At 44.4% G+C, this 25,039-nt stretch overlaps 1 protein-coding gene across 1 annotated transcript in view; it reads right to left on the bottom strand.

Moving 5' to 3' along the window:
• The window catches only part of FAAP20 (FA core complex associated protein 20), a 240,919-nt gene that overhangs the window by 178,043 nt on the left and 37,837 nt on the right, over positions 1–25,039 (bottom strand). Inside the window, exon 2 of the mRNA XM_044063008.1 lies at positions 17,475–17,622. Coding sequence (XP_043918943.1) covers positions 17,475–17,622 — 148 coding nt within the window. The remainder of the gene's footprint in view (positions 1–17,474; positions 17,623–25,039) is intronic.

Genomic DNA, 25,039 nt, shown 5'->3' with positions numbered 1-25,039 from the left:
GGGAGGGACGGTTGATGAAGTAGACTACTCAAACATTATGGTGAGTACATAACTTCTTTATATGAAGTAGTTTACTTAATTTGGTCTTCAACCTGTGGGACAGAGTCCCCAGCTACTAAACTCCTGGGTGGCCTTCATGGAAGAATATTCCAGAGCACCGCAGAACCAAAAGATGCTCTCCTTCTAGAAGTCAAATCCAATTTGCAATGAGAAATAAATATATGAGATGAGGATCAAGTAGATGCAGAACAATCATCATCCAAAGAGACTCTAGACCAAAAGGCAACAGATGTAGCCATGGACCTAGTGGAATGAGCTTTCATCTGACCCGGAGTAGACATGCCTCTGTCCTTCTAGACCTGAAGGATGCATGAAGAAATCCACCTAGCAATAGTGACCTCGGAGATAGGATACAAACAGTTGATCGATCTATGGAAAGTTTTGGTCCTCTAAATAAAATCGTAACTATGAACATCCAGCAAGTAGAGTTTGTATTCCATTTTGTTAGCAAAATTAGGAAAGAAAACTGGTAAATTGATGGTTTGATTGATATTAACTGGTGATGCCACCTTGGGAAGAAAGGATGGATTGGTCCAAAGGGAAACCCCATCTTTGTGGAAAATCATATAAGGAACTCTGACGGACAATGCCTGCAGTTCTGAAACCCTTTTAGCAAAGGTAATAGCCACCACAAATGCTGTTTTCCAAGATAAGAATTTTAGATCTGTGGTTGCAGCGGGTTGAAAAGGCAGAGTGACCAGAGCTTGGAGAACCATAGTAAGGTCCCATGGGGGAACAGAATCCTTGACGGGGGGGGGGGGTGTAACAGAAAAGTCCCTTTCATAAAGCCTTTACACAGTCTGGAGGAGGCTAGTGAGGCAGAATTCTCACCCACATGAAAATGAGAAATGGCAGCCAATTGAACCTTGACAGCAAAAGAACTAGCTCCCTGCTGAAAAATATCAGTTAGGAAATCAAGAATGGCAGAAATAGGAGCAGTGAAGGCGTCTAAACTCCTTTGAGAGGCCCAAAAGGAAAAAAATTTCCATTTACTGCGATAAACCTTCCTGGTTGAAGACTATGAGCTGCCACCAGTCCTAGCAATCATGGGAACTGGAGCAGCCAAGCTGTGATCTTCAAACTGTCCAGGTTCAGATGAGGAACCCCTGATGGACGTGAAATCTGATCCTGAATGGGATCCAAGATCCAGGGTGGAGCCAGAAGGTGACACCAAAGGAAGGGAAACCATACCTGGTGAGGCCAAAATGGGGCAGAGGGGATCACTTTGCTCCCCAGTTGACGAGCTTTCTGTAGAAACCTCGGAATAGAGGTACTGAAGGGTAAGCATACAGAAGACCGGGAAGCCAAGCATGGACTACAGCATCTCTGGGGGACACCCCCGGCAGGGGGTTCAGAGAGAAAAACTTGCTGCACTTCATGTGGAAGGAGATGCGAAGAGATAGCAGCAAGGCTGAACCCCACTCCAGGAAGATCTTCTCCGATACTGAAAGATTCAGAGACCACTCTTAAGGCATCAGAATAGTCCGACTTAACCTGTCTGATAGAATGCTGGACTGTCCTGGAATGTACGTTGCAATGAGAAAACGACCGGTGGAGATCACCCATTCCCACTCTCTCATGGCCTCATGACAAAGGGGGTAAGGTCCCTCCCTGTTTGTTGATATACCAGACCACTGACATGTCTGACTGAACTGGAATGGTTCCCAGAGGAAGAAAGGCATGAAGGGCCAACAACGCTAAAGGACCGCCCTCATCTCTAGAACGTTTATGTGCAAGCCGATCTCTACAGTGGACCACAAGCCTTGGACTGTCCTGCCCAAACAATGCCCCCCCACCCGAGTTGGGAGGCGTCTGTGGTCACTGTGGCTTGGACAGGGGCTGGAACAAAGGGTCGTCCCTTCAAAATGTCCGGAGAACACATCCACCAGAGGAAGGGATGACTGACAGACTTGACGGAGTTGTACGAGATACGACAATGGAAGTTCCAACAGGGACCATTGTACAGCTAGTGTAGAATTCTCATATGTAACAGAGCACACGGGAGAAGTGATATGGTCACCACCATTGAACCTAAGGCTCTCAACACTGATTCCGCCGATGGAAGATGAGAATGGTAGATCAGAGAAACATGCATCCTCAGGTTATGTACTCTTCTCCAAGGTCAGGAAATTTTGCACTGTAATGCATCTATCCTTGCCCCAATGTAGTCTGTCACCTGGACAGGATTTAGAAGTGATTTGGATTGTGATCCCCAAATGCAGGGCAAGGTTTAGGAAATAATCCCTGGTTTGAGAAAGTAGATGCCTGGTGGGAGCAGTGAGGAGCCAATCGTCCAGGTACGGATAGACCTGTATCCCCTGAAGCCTCAGGTGAGCTGCTACTACTGCCATCACTTTGATGAATACCCTGGGTGCTGTAGTGAGACCAAAGGGTAGGGCTCGAAATTGGTAATGATTGACTCCTAGCCAGAAGTGGAGGAACCTCCTGGAGCTTCTGTGCATCTTTATGTGATAGTAAGCATCCTGGAGGTCTAATAAGCACATCCAGTTGCTCTCTTGCAGGTACAGCATGATGGACTGTGTGACCATCCGGAATTTTTCTTTGGCAACTGACAGGTTCAGGGTAGATAGGTTCAGAATGGGTCTCAAGTCCTCCGTTTTCTTTGGCACCAAAAAGAACCTGGAGTAGAAGCCCAATCCGGACTGATTTGGGGGGACAGTTTAGATGGCTCGTTTTCCTAGCAGCTTGGAAATTTCCTGTGCTGCTGCCTCCCTTTGCGTGGGTGGTACTTCCGGGAAGTGTTTGGGAGATTTGGAAGGAACCACAAAGGGGATAGAGTATCCTATGGATATGATCTGAAGCACCCAGTGGTCTGATGTTATGGACTCCCGTACCACCAGGTGCAAAGACAATCGCCCCCAGACTACCTCCAGAATAGAGCAGTCAAGCCACCCCTCAGGGTTGCTCTCCGGGCCTGTCCAAGAAAGGTTCTTGAGACCCAAAATTCCTCGGATCCCCTCTGCCTCTGGGCTGGTGTCCATTCTGGACCCTGTGCCCCGGGGGGAAGAAGAGCAGCCCTAAGTGTCCCGGGAATACTGTGACTGACTTCCAGAACCACATCATCTTTTGCCCTCTCTGATTCCAGGAAAAGGACCTTTGAGGGTCCGCAAAGCAGATTCCGACGGCAGACAGTGTCTTCCCATCCTTCTCACTCTGGACTAAAGTCTCTGACAGTCTTACCAAAGAGAGTAGAGCCGTCATAAGGTGGACTGGCAAAGGATGTCTTAAAAGGGTCCAAAAACTGACAGTCTGAGCCAGGTGTTGCACCTCATGGACACACAAGACCCAGCTGCCCTAACCGCTCCTTCCGTAGCATGTGAAAGGAGTCACACATACTGGAGACTGCTTTCAAAGTGGCCATCTTCACGCAGAATGTGTCCCTGTCTTCCTGCGACATGGACTTAGGGGGAGACTCCGCCAGCTCCTTGACCAGGTCACAATGGAGTCTCATGATGTGGGCCAGGTAGGTCAGTGCCCTAATGGAAAAAGTAGCTGAAGCGTAAACCCGCTTCCCTAAGTGGTCCATCATCTGCGACTCTGTCAGGAGGATGAACCGATGAAATCTCTTGGGCTTGTTCCTTCTTTGCTGCTGCTGCTATCACCATAGCGTCTACGGGGAGTCCATGCTGGCCTATCTGAAGGCAGACTCAAGATCTTTTGGGGATTGGTTCCACGATGTCTGGCTCCTTACAGGCCCGTGAGGTGACCAGGTCCACCAAGGGATCTGTGGGAGGGGCACCCAAGAAGTAGATGGGCCCATGCCGAAAGCCTCCAGGAACACGGACTCATCAGAAGAGGGTTTGGATGCGGACCAACCTTCCCACTGGTGAAGGATTTCCATGATGTCTCCAAAGGAGACATACTTGGGAGGTGACCTGGGGGAACCTTCCCCATCATCCAAATCTGTATCCTCGGTGAGGGGCTTGGGGTGGGGGGTCCAAGTGCCTCCTCTTACACATATGCTTGCGAGGACCATCTCTGGTGGGGCTCTCCGGGGGGGATCTTGCAAGCCACTTGTTCCTCAGGGGGAACCGTCTGAGGCTCCTCGAGCACGGGCTGTCCCTCTGGTAAAAATGATGGGATTCATAGAAAGAGCCGAGGGGGTTGGGGCTGAGTCTGAGGAGATAGTCAGGGGTCTTGATCCAGCGGACAGACCCCTTTCTACCACATCAAATGCAGAGGGAGAACGAACCTCCTGGGGAACCAATAAGGAAGCCGGTCTCCCTGGGTCCAATAAGAGAATCGCAGCCGGGCCCAAAGTAGACGGAGCTCCGAGGGAGGGAACTTGGCCCGACAAAGCTGGAGCCGATGAAAAATGTTCCACTCCCTTGGATCCGACACCCAAGCTCAGTCTCAGAGAGCGGCTCGGATCAGACATGCTCCAGGCAGCTGTCTGTGTTGAGCAAGCAGGTACCATCGGCGCTGACCCCCCTGACTAAAGCCATCCTTGGATCGGAGTACTCCGAACCCGGTGGATGGATCGGAAAAGGAGAAATCAGTGTAAAAAAGGGAAGCGAGCTCCTCCCTCCTGAAGGAGAGCGGGCTGGCAAGACCATCTGAATATGAATGAACCTCATCATTCTATCCATGTCGACTTCCAATAAGGACTGCGTGGACCTCAACGAGGCCACGGACTCAGACCTTGCGGGTCGGAAACAGAGGCCCTAGATAGAGGGGATGTCTCCTCCGGCTCCAGGGAAAATCTCGGAGATCAGAGCCGAGGGGAGTCACAGATCCTACTGCTGACTCATAGGTGAAGGGAGGTCCGTGGACCTCTTACGTTTCTCAGGCCTGGATTTTGTCTCTCTCTCTCTGCTTCTCTGCCCCTTTTCCTTTCCACTTCCACAGGCTTTGAAATGGGAGGTTGAGTCCCAGTCTGGAAGGGAGGAGAAGCAAGGGCAAGAGAGGAGGCCATAGCAGCCGCTGTGATCGAAGCAGAGGACGAGGTAACCGCCTCAGAAGTGGAAAGAAGGCCTTTCAGGGCCAACTTAGCCTTCCGGTCCTTGATTGCGCACCGGTTAAAACCCGCGCATAGAGAGCAGTCAGTACTTAGATGGCAATGCCCAAGTACATTACACAGAGTGTGGCCATCTGCTGGGGACAACTTATGGCCACACTCAGTGTATCTTTTAAACACAGGCTTATCATTCAGACAAGAGAGGGAAAACAAGTAGAGAAAATAATTAGTTTTCCCACTTAAACCACTCACCACACACACAGAACACACTGAGGGGGGAGGGGAGGCAAGTACACTAACCAACTAAGCTAAACAACAAAGTCTAATTTCACGACGCACCAAGCGAGGGGAGGAGATAAGGGGACCTATACTAACCACTATTCTAAAATTTAGAGAAAAAAAGGCTTTTTAAAAGCTTTCAAATCCCACTTACTATTCGGAGCTCAGGAGATCAAGATGCTTCAGCAAGCTGCAGCAAACGAGATCTGGGGAGTAGAAGGTAATGGAGGTGTATTATGGGTAAGGGGAGGAGCTTGGCACAGATGCTAGTGAGATTGCTGGCCTGGATCCGATACAGATCCAGTATCCCACAGGTTGAAGAACAAATGAAGTAAATACTTCAGATCAATCAGTTAAACAGATTGTATATGCAGGTATGTTAAGTTACACGCTCCCCTTGGTGATTGCAGTTATCGAGAAAACAAGAGGATTAGGGGCACCTAGGCCCCAGTGCACATTTAATGCAGGCACATGTATTTGCAGCATATTTCACTAAATACTGCAGTTGGGCAAGTTGTAGGGTGTCTCGAGGGAAACAAATGGGATGGACTGGCTAGGTGAGTGATTATACCTTGTACTACTGTGCAATCTAGTGGGCAAAGAGTGGAACTAAAGCTACAGAATAGAAAGCCAGAAGGAGACAGGAGGGGGGACAAATGCTCTCACGTATCCCTAACGAGTGTGCAATCCCATACAAAGACAAGGTCACAGTGTTTATTTTAAACTACAGGCAAATCACTTAATTAGTATAGCTAAGAGGTACAAGCCCAACCAAAGAAAACAAGGAACACAATTGTTTGTTACAACCATAGGCAGCACATATGTTGTTCTACAATTTGTCCTGTTCTTTTTAATAATAGTTTCAAGGATTATTTAATAATGCATAGTCCAGGAGAGCTGTAAATCTGAGAGGAGGGAGGGGGAAGGACCAGCACACGTTCAGGGGCTTGTACTAGGTTGTTCTACAATAGGGGTTTTCGTCCCATTCTTTTTAATATTAGTTTCACAGTTACTCAGTAATGCGCAGTCCAGGAGAGCTGTAAATTGCAAAACATTTAGAGCAACAGGGTGTATCCAAAACATTGGAAGACACCCCCCAAGGGTTTAAATGCGAGTGAACAAAGCTATACTCGGCAAAATGTCACAGAAAGCACATTAAAAGACAAGAGAGGACTAGAACAGCTGGTGCAGAATATGTTCGACCTAGCAATGAAAACAGAAAGAGCTCAACTGCAGTGTGTTGGTATATACAAAATGCAGACAGATAGCTACTTTTATGGTTCAAGATAACAAAACTTACAGGATTAATTGTTGAACAGATTCACCATTCACATGGGCCAATATTTATAAAAGCACTGAGACAATTTTAAATTATTTTGGAAGGCTCATTTGGACGTAAAGATATTTTATAGCTCATGGACACAACTGAGGAATGTATTTAAGGTGAAATTAGGAAAATGAAGGAACTTGATGGCAAGCAAGAAAGAAATGTCATGAGGAAATGTATTCTGCAATGGAACTATGACAGGAAGAGAACCACAGACAAATTAAGTTATGTCTTACTATAACGTTCCATCTGTATTGTAGATCTTTGTTCATTCATTACTATTGGGACTTTGGCTCCATCCTCAGAACTGATACAACCGTTTCCAAGCTCGCGCCAGCAAAAAACTCTCAGCTAAGAACTACCCACAATGCCCCTCTCCTAGTTATTCCAGATAGAATTTGCCCACCCCGTATGTAATAGACGTAGTAATAAAAAATAGTAGAAGGCTCTGTCTGAGCAAATACCCTAACCAGGAGTTCCTACCAGGCAGGGGGAAGGAGAGCGGGAAGTAACGAATGAACAAAGATCTACAACACAGAACATTATGGTAAGACATAACCTCTTTATCTGATATTGTAAATCTTTGTTCATTAATTACTATTAGGACAGAGTCCCCAGCTACTTGAGTCCTGGGTGGCCCTAAGGAAGGATATTCATGAGCACCAAAGAACCAAAAGATGCTTGTCCCCTGGAGGCCAAATCCAATTTGTAATGAGAGATAAAGGTATGAGATCTTGCCCAAGTGGCCGCTTCACAGATATCATCCATAGAGGCTCTGGAATGGAACGCTACAGAAGTAGCTATAGATCTGGTAGAATGAGCCTTTATTATGGAAGGTAAGGATAGCTTATTCTGTTGGTAGATAAAGGTAATGACGTTTCTAAGCCAGGACGATAAAGTCACTTTGGAAACAGGTTTACCCAATCTGGGTCCTGCAAAGGCCACAATTGATCTGATTTCCTGAAAAATTTAGTCCTGTCCAAATAACGAAGCTGCCGATGCACATAAAGGGTGTGCAAAAGGTACTCCCCTCTATTAGAATGCTGAAGGAAGAAAACCAGCAGGTCAATAGATTGGTTAATGGAAAATCCAGAAATGTCCTTGGGCAAGAAAGAAGGGACACCCTATTCATGTGGAAGATCAAGTAAGGTCTCTTGACACTAGAGGCCTGCAGCTCAGATACTCTTCTCGCTGAGGTAAGTGCTACTAGAAGCGAAGTTTCCCATGACAAAAATTTTAAATCACATGAATCAAAGGGCTTGAAAGGAGGATCTGAGAGAGATTGAAGCACCAAAGTCAAGTCCCAGGGTTCTAAAGGAAGCTTGACATGTAATAATCCTTTCAAAAATGTCTTGCATAGGCGGTGTGACATAATCAAAGAATTATCAAGTCCATTATGAAAATTGGTGATAGCTGCTAAATGTATAGTGATACTCGAGATGCTGAGATTCCTGCGTGTAAGAGAGTAGTCAGGTATTGTAGGATCATTTGAAAAGGCATAGAGAAAGGGACTAAGTGTTGATCTTTGGCCCAAATAGAGAACCTAGTCCATTTACTAGAATAAGATTTCTTTTTGGAAGGTGTGTGTGAAGCCAGAAGAATTTCCCGAACAGGAGATGGGATGTCAGGCAGAATGGCAATCATTGGAAGTGGAGGAACCAAGCTGTGAGCTTGAGACTGTGCCGGTTTGGATGAATCAGTCCCTGAGGATGAGATAACAGGTCTTGGGAATGATCCAGGATCCACGGGCTGTGAATCAGATCAGGCCATAGAAAAGGGAACCAGACTTGACAGGGCCAGTAGGGGGCAATGAGGATCACTTTGCTTCTCAACCTCTGAGCTTTCTGGAGAAATTTTGGAATGAGGGGAAACGGGGGGCATACAAAAGACCCGGGGGCCAATCGTGCGTTAGAGCATCCCTCGGGGGTTCCCCCTGAGGGATGATCTGGGCAAAGTACCTTCTGCATTTGTAGTTTAGGGGGGAAGCAAACAGATCGCAGCAAGGCTTGCCCCAGCGTTGGAAGATCTAATCCGCTGTTGCCGGGTTGAGGGACCACTTGTGACACATCAGGATGTTCCTGCTCAGATTGTCCGCAATAAGATTAGAAATCCCAGGAATGTGAGTTGCTATAAGAAAGCAGTTGGAAGCTATGGCCCAGTGCCAAATCCTCATGGCTTCTCGACACGGGGGGGGGGGGGTAAGACCTGGTTCCACTTTGCTAGTTGATATACCAGACGAGTGACATGCTGTCAGACTGAATTGCAATGGCCCCAGAGGGTAGGGGTGCATGGAACACTTGAAAACGCTAAGATAACTGCCCTCAGTTCCAGGACATTTATGTGCAAATTGGCTTCCATGGGGGACCAGGTGCCTTGGACCATCTTTCCCTGGAAATGCCACCCTAACAGGGAAGCATCCGTGGTCACCGTGGCTGTGGGCTGAGGAAAACAGAACGGTCGACACCAAAGATTCATTTTTGGCTTCATCCACCATAGCATTACTTCCTTGCAATGGTTTGTAAGACGTATCATGTGGTCGAGTGGGTGAGTTAGAAACGACCATTGTGCGGAAGGAGCCACTGCAGGATTCTCATGCGCAGCCTCACCAGTGGTACTAATGTAATGGCAGCCGCCATGGAGCCTAAGAGTTGCAGTACAAGACGTGCTGGTACATAGATCTGAGGAAATACCTTGGATTTGATGTCTTATTTTCGAAAGCCTGTGAGGGGGGAGAGAAGCTTGACAGGATGTTGTGTCGAAGACCGCTCCAATAAACTCCAGTGTCTTCATTGGGAACATTAGAGATTTGTCCTTGTTGATTGTAATCCCCAAGCAGAGAGCGAGACCTTGAGCATAAGAGAGGCTGCGGACTAGGAGATTCCTGGTAGGAGCAGTAAGGAGCCAATCATCTAGATAAGGAAACACCTGGAATTCCTTGTAGTCGAAGATGAGCTACCACAACTGCCATACATTTGAACAATCGGGGGGGGGGGGGCTGTCGAGAGACCAAATGGCAGTGCCCTGAACTGGTAGAGATTGGCTCCCAGCCGAAAGCTGAGAAACCTCCGGGAGCGGTGATCCATCTTTATGTGGTAGTACATGTCTTGGAGGTCTATAGAGCACATCCAGTTGTCCCTCCCTAAGAAGGGAAGAATGGACTGTACTGTCATCATCTGGAATTTTTGAGGTTTGACAAATTTGTTCATTAGAAATCACGAAAACAACTAACAACGCAAAGTCACAAACTATCCAATAAGTGCCACGGCTCTTTTGTAACCTTGCGCTGTTAAAATAACCACAAAAACCGCAAGGTAAATCCAAATGGAATTCAGCAACTAGTACCAAAAATGAGGAATTCAGCAACAAGTACCAAAAATGAGGAATCCTGGTGGAATAGCACACTAAAGAATAAACTCCAAGCTGACGTGAACTGAACAAGTAAATCAATGTCCTCTATTCCAAGAAAGAACAACGATACAAAACAGTAAATGCACTTAAATAACAAAAATCAATCCAATAAGGTTAAGCGCTTTCACCCACTGCAACTCGTGGGCTTCATCAGAACCTTGTTCTTTCTTGGAATAAAGGACACTGATTTAATTGTTCAGTTCGCATCAGCTTGGAGTTTATTCTTTAGTGTGCTATTCCACCAGGATTCCTCATTTTTGGTACTTGTTGCTGAATTCCTCATTTTTGGTACTAGTTGCTGAATTCCATTTGGATTTACCTTGCGTTTTTTGTGGTTATTTCGACAGCACAAGGTTACAAAAGAGCCGTGGCACTTATTGGATAGTTTGTGACTTTACATTGTAAATTTGTTCATTAGGTTGAGATCCAGGATTGGTCTCCAGTCACCTGTCTTTTTTGGCACTAAATAAAACCTTGAGTAAAACCCGTATCTGTCTGGTCTGGTGGGACTGGTTGGATTTCTCTTTCTTAGCAGTTTTTCTATTTCTAAGTCTGCTAATTCCCTCTGATTGGGTGGTACATCAGGGATTCGTTTGACGGGTCTGGGAATTAAATGGAATGGTATTTGGTAGCCTCTGGATATTATTCTCTGCACCCAAACATCGGTAGTAATAAGATGCCAGGCTGGTAGGTGCAGAGAAAAACGACCCCCGACTGCTTCCAGAGGAAAGCAATCGGGCCGCTGCTCAGGAGCGCTGGTAGGGTCTGCCAGAGAAAGAATCTCTATTGCCCTGGTTACGCGGACCCCCTCTACCCCGAAAGGGGCATTTTCCATACGAGTTGCCCCCTCTACCCCAGGGGGACTGTTTAAGAGTGCCACGAAAAGATCCTTGGGATTTCTTGAACCACATTTTTCCTCCCTTCTGGTTCCTGGAGTAGGACCTCTGGGGGTTGGAAAAGCATATGCCCACAGCAGACAAAGTCTTTCAGTCTTTCTCAAGTGTGTCTTGTACTTTGGGTCCAAAAAGTGCAGATTCGTCGACAGGTGCATTGACGAAGAAAGATTTAAAGGGGTCTGCAAAGTCACACAACCGCATCCAAGCATTACGTCTCAAGACAATGCCTGATGCAGCAGCTCAAGCTGCCCCCTTGGTGATGTGAAATATCAAACGCATCGAGGAGTTCAAGATGGATTCAAGGGTAGCTAGCTGCGAAGCAAAAGTGTCACGCACTTCAAAAGGCAGTAACCCCACCAAAGAGGAAGACATTTCGGAAATTAGGTCTCTTTGGAGGCGAGTGAAGTGTGGCAGACAGTTTAGAGACCGAATGGTGAAGGTCACTGAAGCACAGGTCCGCTTCCCTAGTCTGTCTATGGTCCGGGTCCTCCCTGTTCGGAGGATTGACAGTGGAACTATCTTCTGCCAGCTCCCTCTTGGTGGCCGCCGCCACTATCATAGAATCAACTGTCAACTGCTTGGACCAGTGGGGCTGGTCTTCAGGTGTAGATAAAATTTTGTCTGGCCTCCAAGGGACAGGTTCTAAGTTGTTCGGGGCCTTCCAGGCATGCTGCACAATGAGCTTAACAAGGTCATCTGCCAGTGGGGTCACCCAGAAAGTAGATGGCCGGGCACAGAAGGCCTGCAAGAACACAGATTCCTCAGAAAAAGGGTTAGAGGACTTCCAGTCTCACTGCTGCTTGAGGATTTCGAGAACATCTCCGAATGGGGAGACCGTGGGGACCCTTCCCCCTCATCATAATCAGTGTCTTCGATGATAGATTCCTCCGGGGAATCAAGGTGCTTCCTCTTGCACCATTTCTTCCGGGGTGGCTCCCCAGTGGGATCTTCTGAGGAGGACTCCGGAGAAGGGCTTCCATTCAAAGGGGGGGTCTTGCGACTCCTGTGCCCAGGGTGCCGAAATAGAGGGTTGGGAGAGGTGCATGCTGGGAGGGGGGGTTCTGATACTGATGTCATTGGTGCTGACTGCAAGCCTGCGAAGTCAAGGACCCTCTCCATCACCTGGACAGCAGGCCCGCCCGAGGAGGGATGAGAGCCCGGAACCAGGAAGGACAACCTTGGAACCGGGGTCACACCCTGTCCTGAGGAGCCCACCTCCAGGTGAGGAGCTCTGAGAGGACTGGAAGCCACAGCAAAGGACACAGATGGCACCAGCGAGAAAATAGGCACATGGGCTAGGTACCAAGGTATGGACGGTCTAAGCACTACTCCAAGACAGCATTGGCTCCACCGGAGCTGATGCAGCAAGGGTAGTCTGTGCCGACAGGGGAAATACTGCTGTCGGAGCCGAGACAGTATGCACCGGAGAGGACATCGGTACTGAGATCTCTGGGATCTGGGTAGAGGCCGGAGGAGGATAAACAGGGGAAGATGTAGTAAAAGATTCAGAGCCAAGAGGGACAGAAGGTCTAGAAGCTGGTCCACAATCTGCACTAGATCTAATTCAGAAAAACTCCTAGTGGATCTAAAGGAGGCTGGTGAAGGAGAATCAGCTCTTTCTAGAAAGGGGCTAAACCTCTGCCCCCAAAAAGGGTAAGTTGGAGAATATTTTGTCCTTGGCAGATATTCAAGTTTTGGAGCCGGTGGAGCTGAAGAAACTGTTGGCACCATGGCCGGGGATGGTGCCGAAGTAGGTACATAGGAGCCAATGACAGATCAGAGGACGGCACCAAAGTCAGTGGTGCCGAGGTTGGAAACAAAATAGGGGTGAATATCACGGATGGCACAGAGGGAGAAGATACAGAGCCTGATGCGGAAGAGGTCTGCGCCGAGGGCACAGAAGCATGCAGTAGACTCGGTTTCGTAACTGACTGAGATCCTTATGCGTTTTGGTCTTTGGAGGGGGTGAGACCTCCAACCCAGACAGAGCCTCCGAAAAAAGTGTTTTGATTAAACCTTTTAAAATAAGTTTATTTTTACGTTCTGCTAGTGTACGATTACTAAAACTAGCACAAATGTCACAGTCAGCTTTAATATGATTCGCACCCAAACAGTAGACACAACAAGTATGCGCATCTGAGTTAGGCATCTTACGTCCACACTTGTCAGACTGTTTAAACCACAACGTAGCTTTTTCTGACATAGTAAAGCAACAAGGTTATCCTACACAAAAAACAAAATAAGGGAGAGAAAAAGATGAGAGAATACCAACGATGGTATTAAAAAAAAATACCACAAGTGGTAAAGGAAGGTCCTGTCAAATGCAGGACAGAGGGACAGTACCAATAATGGTAGAAATTAAATTACCAAGGTAAAGGGTAGGGAATAGAATTAGGTTATAGGGGACAGTGAGAAAAGGCTAAATTGACTAAAAAATTTTGAAGAGAAACTATCTTAAAAATGACAATTTTCTACTTAGCTTTGAGAGAGATGGCTAGCACATCTGACTAGGAATGCATCAAACGAGATCTGGAGTAACTAGGAGAGGGGCATTATGGGTAGGTCTTAGCTGAGCGTTTTTGGCTGGCGCGAGCTTGGAAATGGCCATATCAGTTCCGAGGATGGAACCGAAGTCCTAATACTAATTAATGAACAAAGATTTACATCAGATGTATTGTTTCAGCTGAGAAAAGAAAGATTGGTGGACTAATATTGAAGACAATGACAGAAAACAGAGGATTACAAATCATGTTGAGATATTTCAAGCTTGGAGGCTAACAGTTTTATGATATGCATACAGCACTCTCCCCTTCTGCTGTGCCAACAGCTTACTGCTTAGAAGCAGCATCAACGATGAATCATGAGCTGCTGTAATCAACAGGGAACTATAGTCATGAAATATGCTTTATCACTTTTTAGCATTAGTATATGGTGAAAGGTATGAGGAAGTGTGGAACAGAACATTGCTAGATGGTTGATCAGGTGCACCTCTAGACCCACACAAGCATTTTGCCTATAAAACTCTCTCTCTCCACTGTTCATCTGTGAGACATTATCAGACTTTAAAACCAAGAAATGTCATATAAATTTTGTTTGCATGGAAGACAAATGGCTAAGATAATTAACTTCATTTCTGAGTGTCTGGTCCTCGACAATCATTGTCAATATGCAACGTTTTTAAGAGTACCTTCCTGTTTACTTACCAAATTAATGTGCTGTTTTCTGTGATTATGTGAAGGACTCCTAGCTGAAGAGTTGAACAGAATGGTGTAGTCAAGCTGGAATGCTTTTTCGGCATACTTTATTCCTCAGCTGCATCTGACTTTAGGCTCCCCATTAAACATCTTCTTAATATTTCTGGCCCTCTTGGTTCCACATACATTTGGCAACACCCAAGTTGATTCTCTTCTAACAGGGTTCTTAACTAAAGGATGGCCACATACTCAAGTAGTGGGGTGTACTCCCATACACCAGGAGTTGAACAGAGTGAGGTATTTTGTATATTTGTGCCCTAATGCCTCTTCAACATGCTGGAAGAGGCTCCTAAGCAGGCGTGCAAACCAGGCACCACAATGGTGCTGCCTTACTTCCATAGTAATGTAACTGCTATTGCCTTGCACCCCTTTGCTCACCATTACCTCTTATCGCACATCTTAGGAACTGTGACATCAGGCACACCCAACATCACTGCAAAATCCCTTCCTAAAACAGGCAAGTAGTAGGGGTTAGCCTCATCATTCTGCTCCTGCCTCGAGCTGACTCCCCATTCTACTCAAGTGAAAGTCAGATCACAGTTAGGAGTTTAGACAAACAGCATGCAGCCAATCCATTTTTTTCACCACTTTGATGTTTATAGGTGACCTTCTTTGATAAGATCATCACAGACTGTATATTTTGTGACCAAAAAAGCATGCTCAAGCATAATTCATGGCATATGAAGTCAAATTTTGATTTGGCAGAGAAGTTAAGAGGAAGAGACCCTAGTACAGAGTGTATTAACCCTACCAGAGAGAAAGTATTCTATTAGAACTGGCAACATGGGAACACTGTAGTCTAGACGTTGCGAGTTCGTATTCCCTAAGCTTAAGGTAGCAGTGAATTTTCCTCATATAAAGTTTGGCATAAGAAACTATTAGGATTCTGGGAAACATGAACCTCACTGCCTTCAGAAATAAACAGTTTGATAATTATTGGGGGAAAAAGATCCATCATAAGTTGACCCATGGAGGTAGATTACACTAGGTTTGCAATTCAGGACAGCTCCTGAAAACCTCTTCATTAGAGATAGTTGAAGGTACAATTTCTGGAATGAAACATGACTATAAATTTGATAAAGCTCTCAGTCTGTCTTAAAATGTCAGTGTGTTATTCAGCTTTGTGGGTTTGAATTTACTGCTCTGAAACTAAGCGCAGAAAAAGTATACCACCCTTACTTCCATACCTGTCCAGTAACCTGTTTTACATGCAAGAAGAATCTGAGTGCTGGAGTACACCATTTCTAAAATTGTAATTCAATGGTTGCTTAGTCTGCCAATGGAATTTTATAAAAGATAATTATGCCTTGTGGATTTACTGAAAATGGTCTGGTTTCTTGGGAGCTGCAGGAACAGAATCTCTCTCTAAATCTCACGCTCTTAAAAATCTAAATTTACATTCTTTCTGGTGGAAAATTCCCATGCAGACTACTGGAAATGGTCTTTCATTAAATTAGGGATTTACCCAAAGTGCAAATTTTCAGGAGCAAGGGGGTTAAGCCCAATCTCTTTTGGTTCTTAGCCTGTGAAAAGCTTCGATGAAAATCACAGAACAAGGGATTTGATTCTTTCTCAATCTCCTGATGTTAAAGATTCTGGTTTAGCTTTAAAAGATGGAGATCTTTTCTGAATAAGTTCAAAACATTTCTGTGCAAAGTTTTTTAAAATATATGAACACAGGAGTATTGGTTTTCTTAGGGAGTGACACCTAATCTGTTTTTTGTGCAACTGGGTAATAGTAGTTTGCTCCCTGTAACATTTAGCTGGTTGAAAAAAGCACCTGCCTTACTGCCATGTCCATCACAACAGAAGGCAGCAGCACAAATACAGAATGCCATAAGCAGTTAAGAGTTCATAAATAAAGCCTATTCTAGAGGCTAAGGGACTTGGGTTCGGGGAAGGGGGTATCCTTTCTACTACTAGTAAGTTTCAAATGTGGAAGCGAATTTCTACTTTGTTTTAAGAACAGAAACACTATGTTCCAAAACTACTACTACTCACATCAACTTGGGGCTAAAATTATTGAAAAGCAAGGAAATTAATTATGGAGATAAACTTTGGAGTGGGTAGACAAACCCCAGCAAAAAAAGAGAGAGGATTTTCGCTGTGAACACTAAAGTTAGATAACAGCTTGGGCTGCCAAGTTTTAGAAAGCTCTATAAGCATTATTCACTTTCACTTTTTTAATTTTAGGAGACCTTGTTTCTTTTTCTTGGTGTAAATATTTGTATAATGTTTTAACCAGAACAGACAGAAGCAACAGAAAAAAAGGAAGATGCAGATAAATATCCAATAATCTTTATGTTCAATATAAAGACTGAAGGCTTTTAGCCCTCCTCGATGAAGTATTTTTAATTAATGGTAGCACAGTGGGGACAAGAATTTATTTTAGTCTTACCTGAAGTGACAAAATTTAAATGGAAGCTTTTAATGAGAATGCGATGGACACAACAGCAGCACTTGTTGCTCACTTTTCAGAGGCTATTTATGAAATCCGGGTATAGACAAAAAAATTGTCCCTTTAAAAATCTTAACATACATACTTAACATTGTTGAAGAATATTCGATACCAAGAATTGGCCAACAAACTGACTGAGTGACTGTTTAGTGCATGCTGTAATAAGGAATGTAGAAATGGTCATTTTTATCCTCTTTTTTAAAATGAACTGGGCTGCTCTCTAATGGCCATAGCAAGAGAATGTGACCTGGCTGCGCCCTGATGGTCATAGTGAAAGAATGCATCCAAGCATCAACATGGATTTCTTGCCAGAAGACCAATGTCTGTCTGTAGCACATATTTCATGCACATTACTTCCTACAACAGTGGTCTTTATGATGCAGGGATGATGATCCTAGTGATTGCCGACACACATACCATGCAAGCAGTAGGAGATGGAGACAAGGTCAGCACTAAGTTTTTCTGCCCAGTAAGCTCTAGCTAAACATACTGCATGGCATCGTCAGAAGTTTTCCTCCAATGTTTAAATGAAGTTAACAAGTTCTGTTCATCACCACTCTCATAAAATAAGGATAATGATGGTGTCTTCACTCAATATATATATTCCAGTAAACTCATTTTAAAACGAGATTTTAAATCTAGCTTCTTACTGTTATATATTCTGTTTCGGCAGACATACTTTATAATAAAATTATGATCTTTTAATGAGCTCTTACAACTGAAACAGAGAAGGCGCATGTACCAAACAACATTACAGCTTATAAATTGTATTAGGTGATGTTATTTATTTTAATATATGCACAGGACTTAATACCTGTTGATTAAACGCTGGGAAATCTGGTACATTTTCCAAACGTTCCAAGTTTACATCCAGGCAGGTGGCTTTCAATACTAAGTTCCATGGCTTTTCAGTCTTACTTAGGTCTGTTTGGTTTAACCACGAAGAAGTGCTTTCTGAAATTCTGGAAAAAAAAATACAATTCTATTACATTTTCTACCTCCTATCATCCACAGCTCACAGGACCATTACCCAAATTCATTTTCTCATTATGCATTCAACCAGTAATATTCACAGAGTATAGAATGCTGAGAACAAAATCTTTCAGATCTCCAAGATGTACCACTGCAATCTGCGAAAAAAGTCCAAATGGATTTCAGTACCTCAGGAGAATACTTTTCCCTCCAAGTACTCCAATTTATGTGATTCTTAAGCATGGCCACTCCCCCTTCCCCAACAAAAAAACTACCTTTAAAAAAGGACATCCCTCATGAGCTCAAAGTACATAGGACAACAATTTCTCTGATAAACCTCCCCCCCCCATTTAAAACTGTTGCTGTATTTTTCTTTGCATCTCTCTCATTGGGCTCTGACAGGATTTTCTTAATGTTTCTCTATCTGCATGTAGTATTATCACTATGTACAGAATTTTACCAGTTGCTCATTCTGTATGATACTGTTGAGTAGTAAAAACCTTCTGTATTTTCTGTTCTTTGAACTTGGATTGTGGCTGAAAAGGGGTCACTAGATCAGCCCACTTATCCACTGAGCAAACAGTAATAGATAAATAAGCCAAAGGAATGCACAAACATTTAAAGCACCAGTTTATAAAACACAGTGAAACATACTCAATACTGCAGTCAACACAGAAGAGCATCTATTTTGTAAGAATAATTGCAGGTAAAACATGCAACATTAAAAGAAAATAAATCAATCATTCAAGATATCCTTACAGTCGCTGCTGCAGTATTCATCACGTAAGGGATTCCCTGCTGTGGGAGTCCAACATCTGGCTAGTCTACTATAGCCTACCTTTGCTTTAAGGTACGCTGAACCAATTCACGCTGAATTGAAATGCTCCTCACGTAGTGTAGGGCACAAAGGTGACATTCAGGTAACTATCCTCAGAACATATTTGCCACCAGTCTGAATGCTGTTTCTAACAGTCTGTTTGCCTACGTTTATTTTCTGCCATTTTTACAGCATTTTTGTGTTCCAGTGAATACTCCTATTTGCTGAAGTCCTCACCATCGCAGATACGTACCCAGTTGAGGTTTTCTTCTTTTTCTTGAATTTTTTTGTGCTGTTTGAGGTTCGTGTTATCCAGGAAGGGTAAATGTTAGTGTGGGAGACATATTCATAAAGACTGCCACAATAAGTGCATTTTTTGCCTAGTAGCTTTTCATGACCACACATCTTGTTTGATTTGTCAGGCATTCATCCCGAAAATCCTTCGTAGTAGTCTTTCTTCCCTTTCATTGAATCTTGAGAACCAGTGTCTTAAGCTTCTTTCTAAAGATACAATGGAAGGAACTTCCCACCCAGAGGGTCAGCTGTCAAGGAAGAAGAAGGTGAAAAAAGGTAAGACCAGAATCTTCTACTATCCAGCCTCTGCCAAGTGTTTCCCCCGAGGTTGTTACAAACCTGGAGGCTTGCCTGGCAGTGGATTTCTCTGCCGCAACTGGGTTGGAGGCCAGTGAGGATCTAGCAGGCAGTACATCCAATGAGACTTTGCAGGCGTCCATTTTGGACGTTCAGTGGAACCACTATTGATGGTTTCTGAGGGGTCATAGGGGTTCTGCAGATTCTTTCTAGGGAAGAAGTTCCCACTATGGTTGTCGAATACCATCCTGAATCACAGACATCTCAGTTTTCTAGGGAGGATGTTACCTTAAAAAAGAAATAGAAAACTAAACATGTTTCTTCTACTCCTAGGGATCCACAGAGTACAGTGTCAGGCCTCAGGGGTTATTTAATGCTTTACTGTCATTAAGATCTCCTCAAGGGGTTTTGGTTGCTGCTCCTCTTCTCTACTTAAAGGCCCAGAAAACTGAATTCTTCTGAGGAAGAGTTGGATTCTGATGAAGAATCCTTTACTTATTCTACTCTGATTCCCTCTCCTTTGGACTATGAGTTAGAGGAGGAGGAATCTAATAGTCCTGACACTACTCTTGAGGAAATGACAATCTCTAGGAGGATGGAATATTTTTTTTTTTTTAAGTGGGATTGTGCTCAGGTCCCTGATATCCATAAAAGGCATTATAAGTTACTGCAGATGGAATCTCCTAAACCTGTGGTTATTCCTCCTGCTTTACTGGATGTTTTGTGCAATTCCTTTAAAGTGCCTGATTCTCTGCCTCCTGCTCCGAAGAACCCTGATAGGTTTTATAAGGTGCCTGAGGATTGTACCTTTTTTGTTCAAATGTCCTCTGATAAGCCATCTCACTTGCTTCTTTCATCCAAGTTACTGCCTTCTGACAAGGACAGCAGAATCATGGATACGCTGGGTAAGAAGGTTTATACTTCTGCTACTCTGGATTTTAGGGTAATTAATTACCAGACCCATATATCTAGGCATGTGTTGGCTCTTCTTTCTCGGGCTTGTTAGCTTTTTTCTGATCTTTCAGACTCTGAATAAAATCTTCTGCTCTTTCCTTGCTAGGGACTTCCTCTCAAGTAGTTCATTATTCTATCAAATGTAGTTATGATGCAGCAGATGCATCCTCTAGGGCTGCTGCTTTTGTTTCAGCAATGAGGAGGTATTCTTGGCTTAGGCTTCAACATTTACCTGATGATATTAAGGCTATGCTGACGGATGCTCCTCTGCATAATAAACTTTTGTTTGGGTTTAAGTCTCTTCAGGACAATGGGGAAGGCCTTACAGGAACTTAAACATGTGTTTCTTTCTCCTGTGCCTAAATTTCAGAGAGAGTACCCTTCTAAGCCAGCCTTTGTTCGTAAGCAATTTCACTCTCCTGCTAAAGGTAAAAAGGGTGTTAAGGCCTGCTAAGGCCACTCAGACTGCAGGGATTCAGAAGCCTTCCCTTCCTTTCCTGACAAACCAGGTGCCGTCTGAATATCCAGCTGGTCACAGCCACATTCCTCTTTCTTTTCCTATATGAATCAAATCACTCAATCAGTATTCTTGGGTTCTGTCAATCATTCGCCAGGGGTACTTCATGGTGTGGATATCCCATCCTCCTTTTATGGGCATTCCTCAGCCTCTTCAGGAACATCATCTTTCCTCAGAGGTTTGCGATATCTTGTCTCAGGGTACTACTCAAGAGGTGCTTGTGTCTGAAAGAGGGAAGGGGTTTTATTAAAGAATGTTTCTCGTGCCCATAAAAGAGGGCACTTGGAGACTGATTCTCATCTAAACACTTTTCTGAAGGCGCCTTCCTTTTGGATGTTGTCCCTTCAGACTGTTTCTTCTCTTGCTCCCTCAGGCCTTTCTGGTGTCTCTGGATATGAAGGATGCTTATGTCCATTTTCCAATCCATCCACTTTTCAGGAAGTTTTTGCATTTCTCTGTTGCTTCCTGGCATTTTCAGTTCTGTGCTTCGGCCTTTTTCCTGCCCCACTGGTGTTCACCAAATGCCTCACTCCTGTGATTGCTTTTTGCAGGCTGCAAAGGATCCAAATATTTCCTTACTTGGATGACCTGCTGATTCAGGCATCCTCTCAGGAGATCCTTTTGTAAAGTTTTCGTTTTGCCATTTTTCTTCTTCAGAGCCTGAGGTTCATGATAAACTTCAAAAAGTATTCTGACTCCTCCTCAAGATCATGTTTTTTTTCTGGGTTGCAGGATCCAGACAGTGCCAATGCTGGCATCCCTGCCTCCTCAAGAGGCCTTAACTCTCATTTCTTATTTCAAACTGTTCTTCCCCTAGTCTCCATTACAGGCAGGAGTTTCTGAAAGCTTTGGGTTTCATGGCTTCCACCATTCCTAAGCTCCCTCTGGCCAAATTTCACATGAGGAAGTTCTAGTAGTCGCTGAAGTTGCTGTGGCTTCATCATGCGTATACTCTAGACACCTCTAGACTTTACAGTTCCTCTTCTTCCTTGACTCAAAAAGGAACTTCTCTGAAATATTCAGCAGTTTTCAAATTCAGGGCCCCCCTTTTCATCCCCCACTTCCCTCTCAGGATCTGTTCACAGACGCATCAGATGTGGGATGGGGAGCAACTTTTGGCTCCCTGACGGTACAGGGAGTGTGGTTGCCTCATCAGCAGAAGGAGTACATCAACATCAAAGAGAGGAGAGCTCTTATGCTGGCTCTTCTCTCCGGGGCCTCTCATGGCATTCATAGACAATACCACAGTCATGTGGTATATTAACAAACGAGGAAAAAGATCTTACCTTCTTTACCAGTTGGCACTTCTGGTATGGAATATGGCTGCCAAGTATCAAGTGACTCTTCAGGCAGTTTATATCCCTACAGATCAGAACATTGTGGCAGACACTCTGGGCAGGTGCTTCAATCCCAAGAATGGATACCTCACAGGGATGCGTTTCTGGACACTGTTCACCAGTGGGGTACTCAAGTCTCTCTGCCTCCCCTCTGAACAATCAACTTCTACTGTTTTGTGCCAGATTTCCATTGTCCTCTGGTGTGGAACGTGGATGCCCTCTCATTTTCTTGGAAGGGGATGCTTCTTTATGCATTCCCTCCCCTTCCTCTCATTCTGAAAAGTCCTGTTCAAGATTCAACAGGATGCTCCCAAAATCTTGTTGGTGATTCGCTTTTGGCTGCAAAAGCACGTGTTCCCTTTATTTATGTATCTAGCCAAGGGCAATCATCACAACTTGCCTCACAGGATGGATCTATTCACACAAGACACAGGATCTCTCATCCATCCCCCACATGTCCATGCTTCAACTGACACTGAGTGATAGAGTTTTGATTCCTCAGTGTTGCAGGTCCTGCAGGAGGCCAGGAAACCTACTACTAGGAAATCATACTTATCTAAACGGAAGAGGTTTTCTATTCAGTGTCTCTCTCATAACCTGGACCCTGGATGTTTCCTTTGGTTCTCTCATGTGTGAATTGTTCAATGCCAGTTTGGCCTATTCTTCTATTTATTAAGGTCCACTTGTCAGCTCTGCTTGTCTGCCTTTAACTCCTCCTCCTTTAGCATCTAGATTTGAGACTAAGCAATTTCTTAAAGGGGTCCTTAACATTAGACGTCCCAGGAAGCCAGCTCCTTCCTCCCTGGGATCTTAATTTTGTTCTGGAGAAATTGACTCAGGCTCCTTTTGAGCCTGCTGTTTCAGCTTCAGTGCAACATTGTTCTTGGAAGACCATCCTTTTTTAGCTCTTACTTCTGCCAGATGGGTGTCTGAGTTGCAAGCCCTTATGGCTTGTCCACCTGCTTTGATATTCCATGAGGACAGGGTGTCCTTGCACACTAATCCTTTTATGCCTAAGGTGGTTAAATGAGTTGTCACTTTATCAGTCTATTAAATTTACCTACTTTTTTTCCCCTCTCCTTAATCTGACAGTGAGAGAGTGCTGCATACTTTGGACGTGTATAGACTGCACAGATTTTATTTGGATAAGACTGAACTATCAGAAAATCTGATCAGTTGTTGGTTTCCTTTCACCCTAGGTCTTTATGATTAGCGGTTTCCAAGCAAACGTTTTGTACTTGGATTTCAAAGGCTACTTCTTTTTCTTCCACTTTTCATGGCAAGAGCCTTCCTTCTTCTGTAAAGGCTCATTCTACTAGAGCTGTGGCTTCTTCTGGTGCTTTTTTCATGGGTTTAGACACTAATTCTATTCCTGAAGCAGCTACATGGACTTCTGTGCGTATTTCTACCAAACACTAAGTTGGATGGTATCTCCAAGCTAGAGTTGGTTTTGCTAATGCCATTCTTCATGGTTTCTTAGAGAGGTCTACTGCTGCTTCCTCCTCCAAAGTTTCTTCTTGAGCTTTGGCACTCTACCCTATGGGATGAATACTGCAATGGTGAATGTAAGGACATACTACAGTTGTGTAAAATCTTACCATAACAGTAGATGTCCTTGCCTTTGCCGCTGCAGTTTTCACTCACTCCCTCCCCTCCATCCGTCACCCGTGTCTTTTTCCTTCCTGGATGTGCAGGTTCTCTTTGCCCCAGTAGGAACACGAGTTCAAGAAAAAACAATCAGTTCCAAGGATCGTACACTTGAACATCACCTTTATGCCCTACTCTACGCGAGGCAACGGTAGGCTTTAATCTGGATGGACATTTGGCTTCCATGGCAGGGAATCCCATACGTGATGAATACTCCAGTGGTGAAGGCAAAGACATCAGATGTATGGTAGCATTTTACACAACTGTACTTTCTCCTAAGAGACTAACAAAAGTTGTTAATTTCCTCTTAGTGAATTTTTCAAAGAAAGGATTATGACTCATCAAACAAAACAAAGCAAAGCATTTCAATGGGTGGAAACAGCAAATGATCTTTTACCAGAATGTTTTAACCTAATACAGGGACATGCTCAACACAACCACAATGAATAAAAAGATACAGCCAGGAATATGAGGATTAAGTAGCTTCTCCAGGCAAACAACTACAGCTTTATAAAAGGAAGTACATTTGAACAAATGCAACTACAACTCAATATCTCCTGATAAGAAGGCAGTGCAGTTTTGAAAATATTCAAGTAATATGGATGGGACAGGGCTGAAAGAACAGCTGTTAGACTTGCTGCAGCACTTGCACTACATGCAGGCTGCAAAATTTTAGCCCAGCAGCTTACTGTTCGCAGTCATTAATCTGATGTTATCAATGTCTGGGTTATCAATAGCAGTTATTCTAAGATATCAAGGTACTTTGGTGTGTTTCTGAGATGAAAAAGCATAACACTTAACTGCTGAGCCATTCACTGCCATGGTTAAATTTTTATTCAGGAAATTCAAGTTACGTACTTACCACAAAAATGCAGCTGCAATAAAGTTCATAGGTGTGTATTGGCTAATGGCCCTGGGGCCTTTACAAGCCTAGCCCATAGGATTACCCGGGCATCGTGCCACCTGACCTTCGTTCCTAGTGCCTCTGTCGAGTAGAGCCATGGGAGTGATCCCTGGGGTGAATTTTCCCATCCACTCATCAAGATTTCTATTGAAGAGGGCCAGTGAGGTGCTCTGCTTGACATGTATGGGAAGTCTATTCCATAGCATGGGCAGTCTCTGGGTTATGAACCTGTCCCTCCAGCATGTTCTGTTGATTGTGGTAATGAGGATGAGGTCTCTGGAACGTGTGGTGAGAAGAGATTGGGATTTCTTTAGATGTAGCCTTTCTAACAGAGGTAGGTCAGACATGGCTTTGTAACTCAAGCAGATATCATCTCTAAGTAGGCGATACGAGACAGAAAATGGAGTTATTTTGAGTCTGTCCATATAGGACAAGTGTTTACGGCCTAGGATCCTCTTTGTTTGGTACTTTTGCGACCTCTCCAGTCGTTGCAGGTGTCTAGTAAGGTATATGCCAAATGGGGCATTGCATTCGATAATTGGGCTAATGAGGGAAGAGTAGAGGGAGACAATGACCTCTTTCTTCTTGGATGCAAAACCCTTAGTAATGAGATGTGCCACACAGAAGGACTTTCTGACCA

Source organism: Protopterus annectens, chromosome 2.part1 (genome assembly GCF_019279795.1).
Source record: "Protopterus annectens isolate FY-2018-M chromosome 2.part1, PAN1.0, whole genome shotgun sequence".
Lineage (NCBI taxonomy): Eukaryota > Metazoa > Chordata > Ceratodontiformes > Protopteridae > Protopterus > Protopterus annectens.
This window is presented reverse-complemented; position numbering and strand designations above follow the sequence as displayed.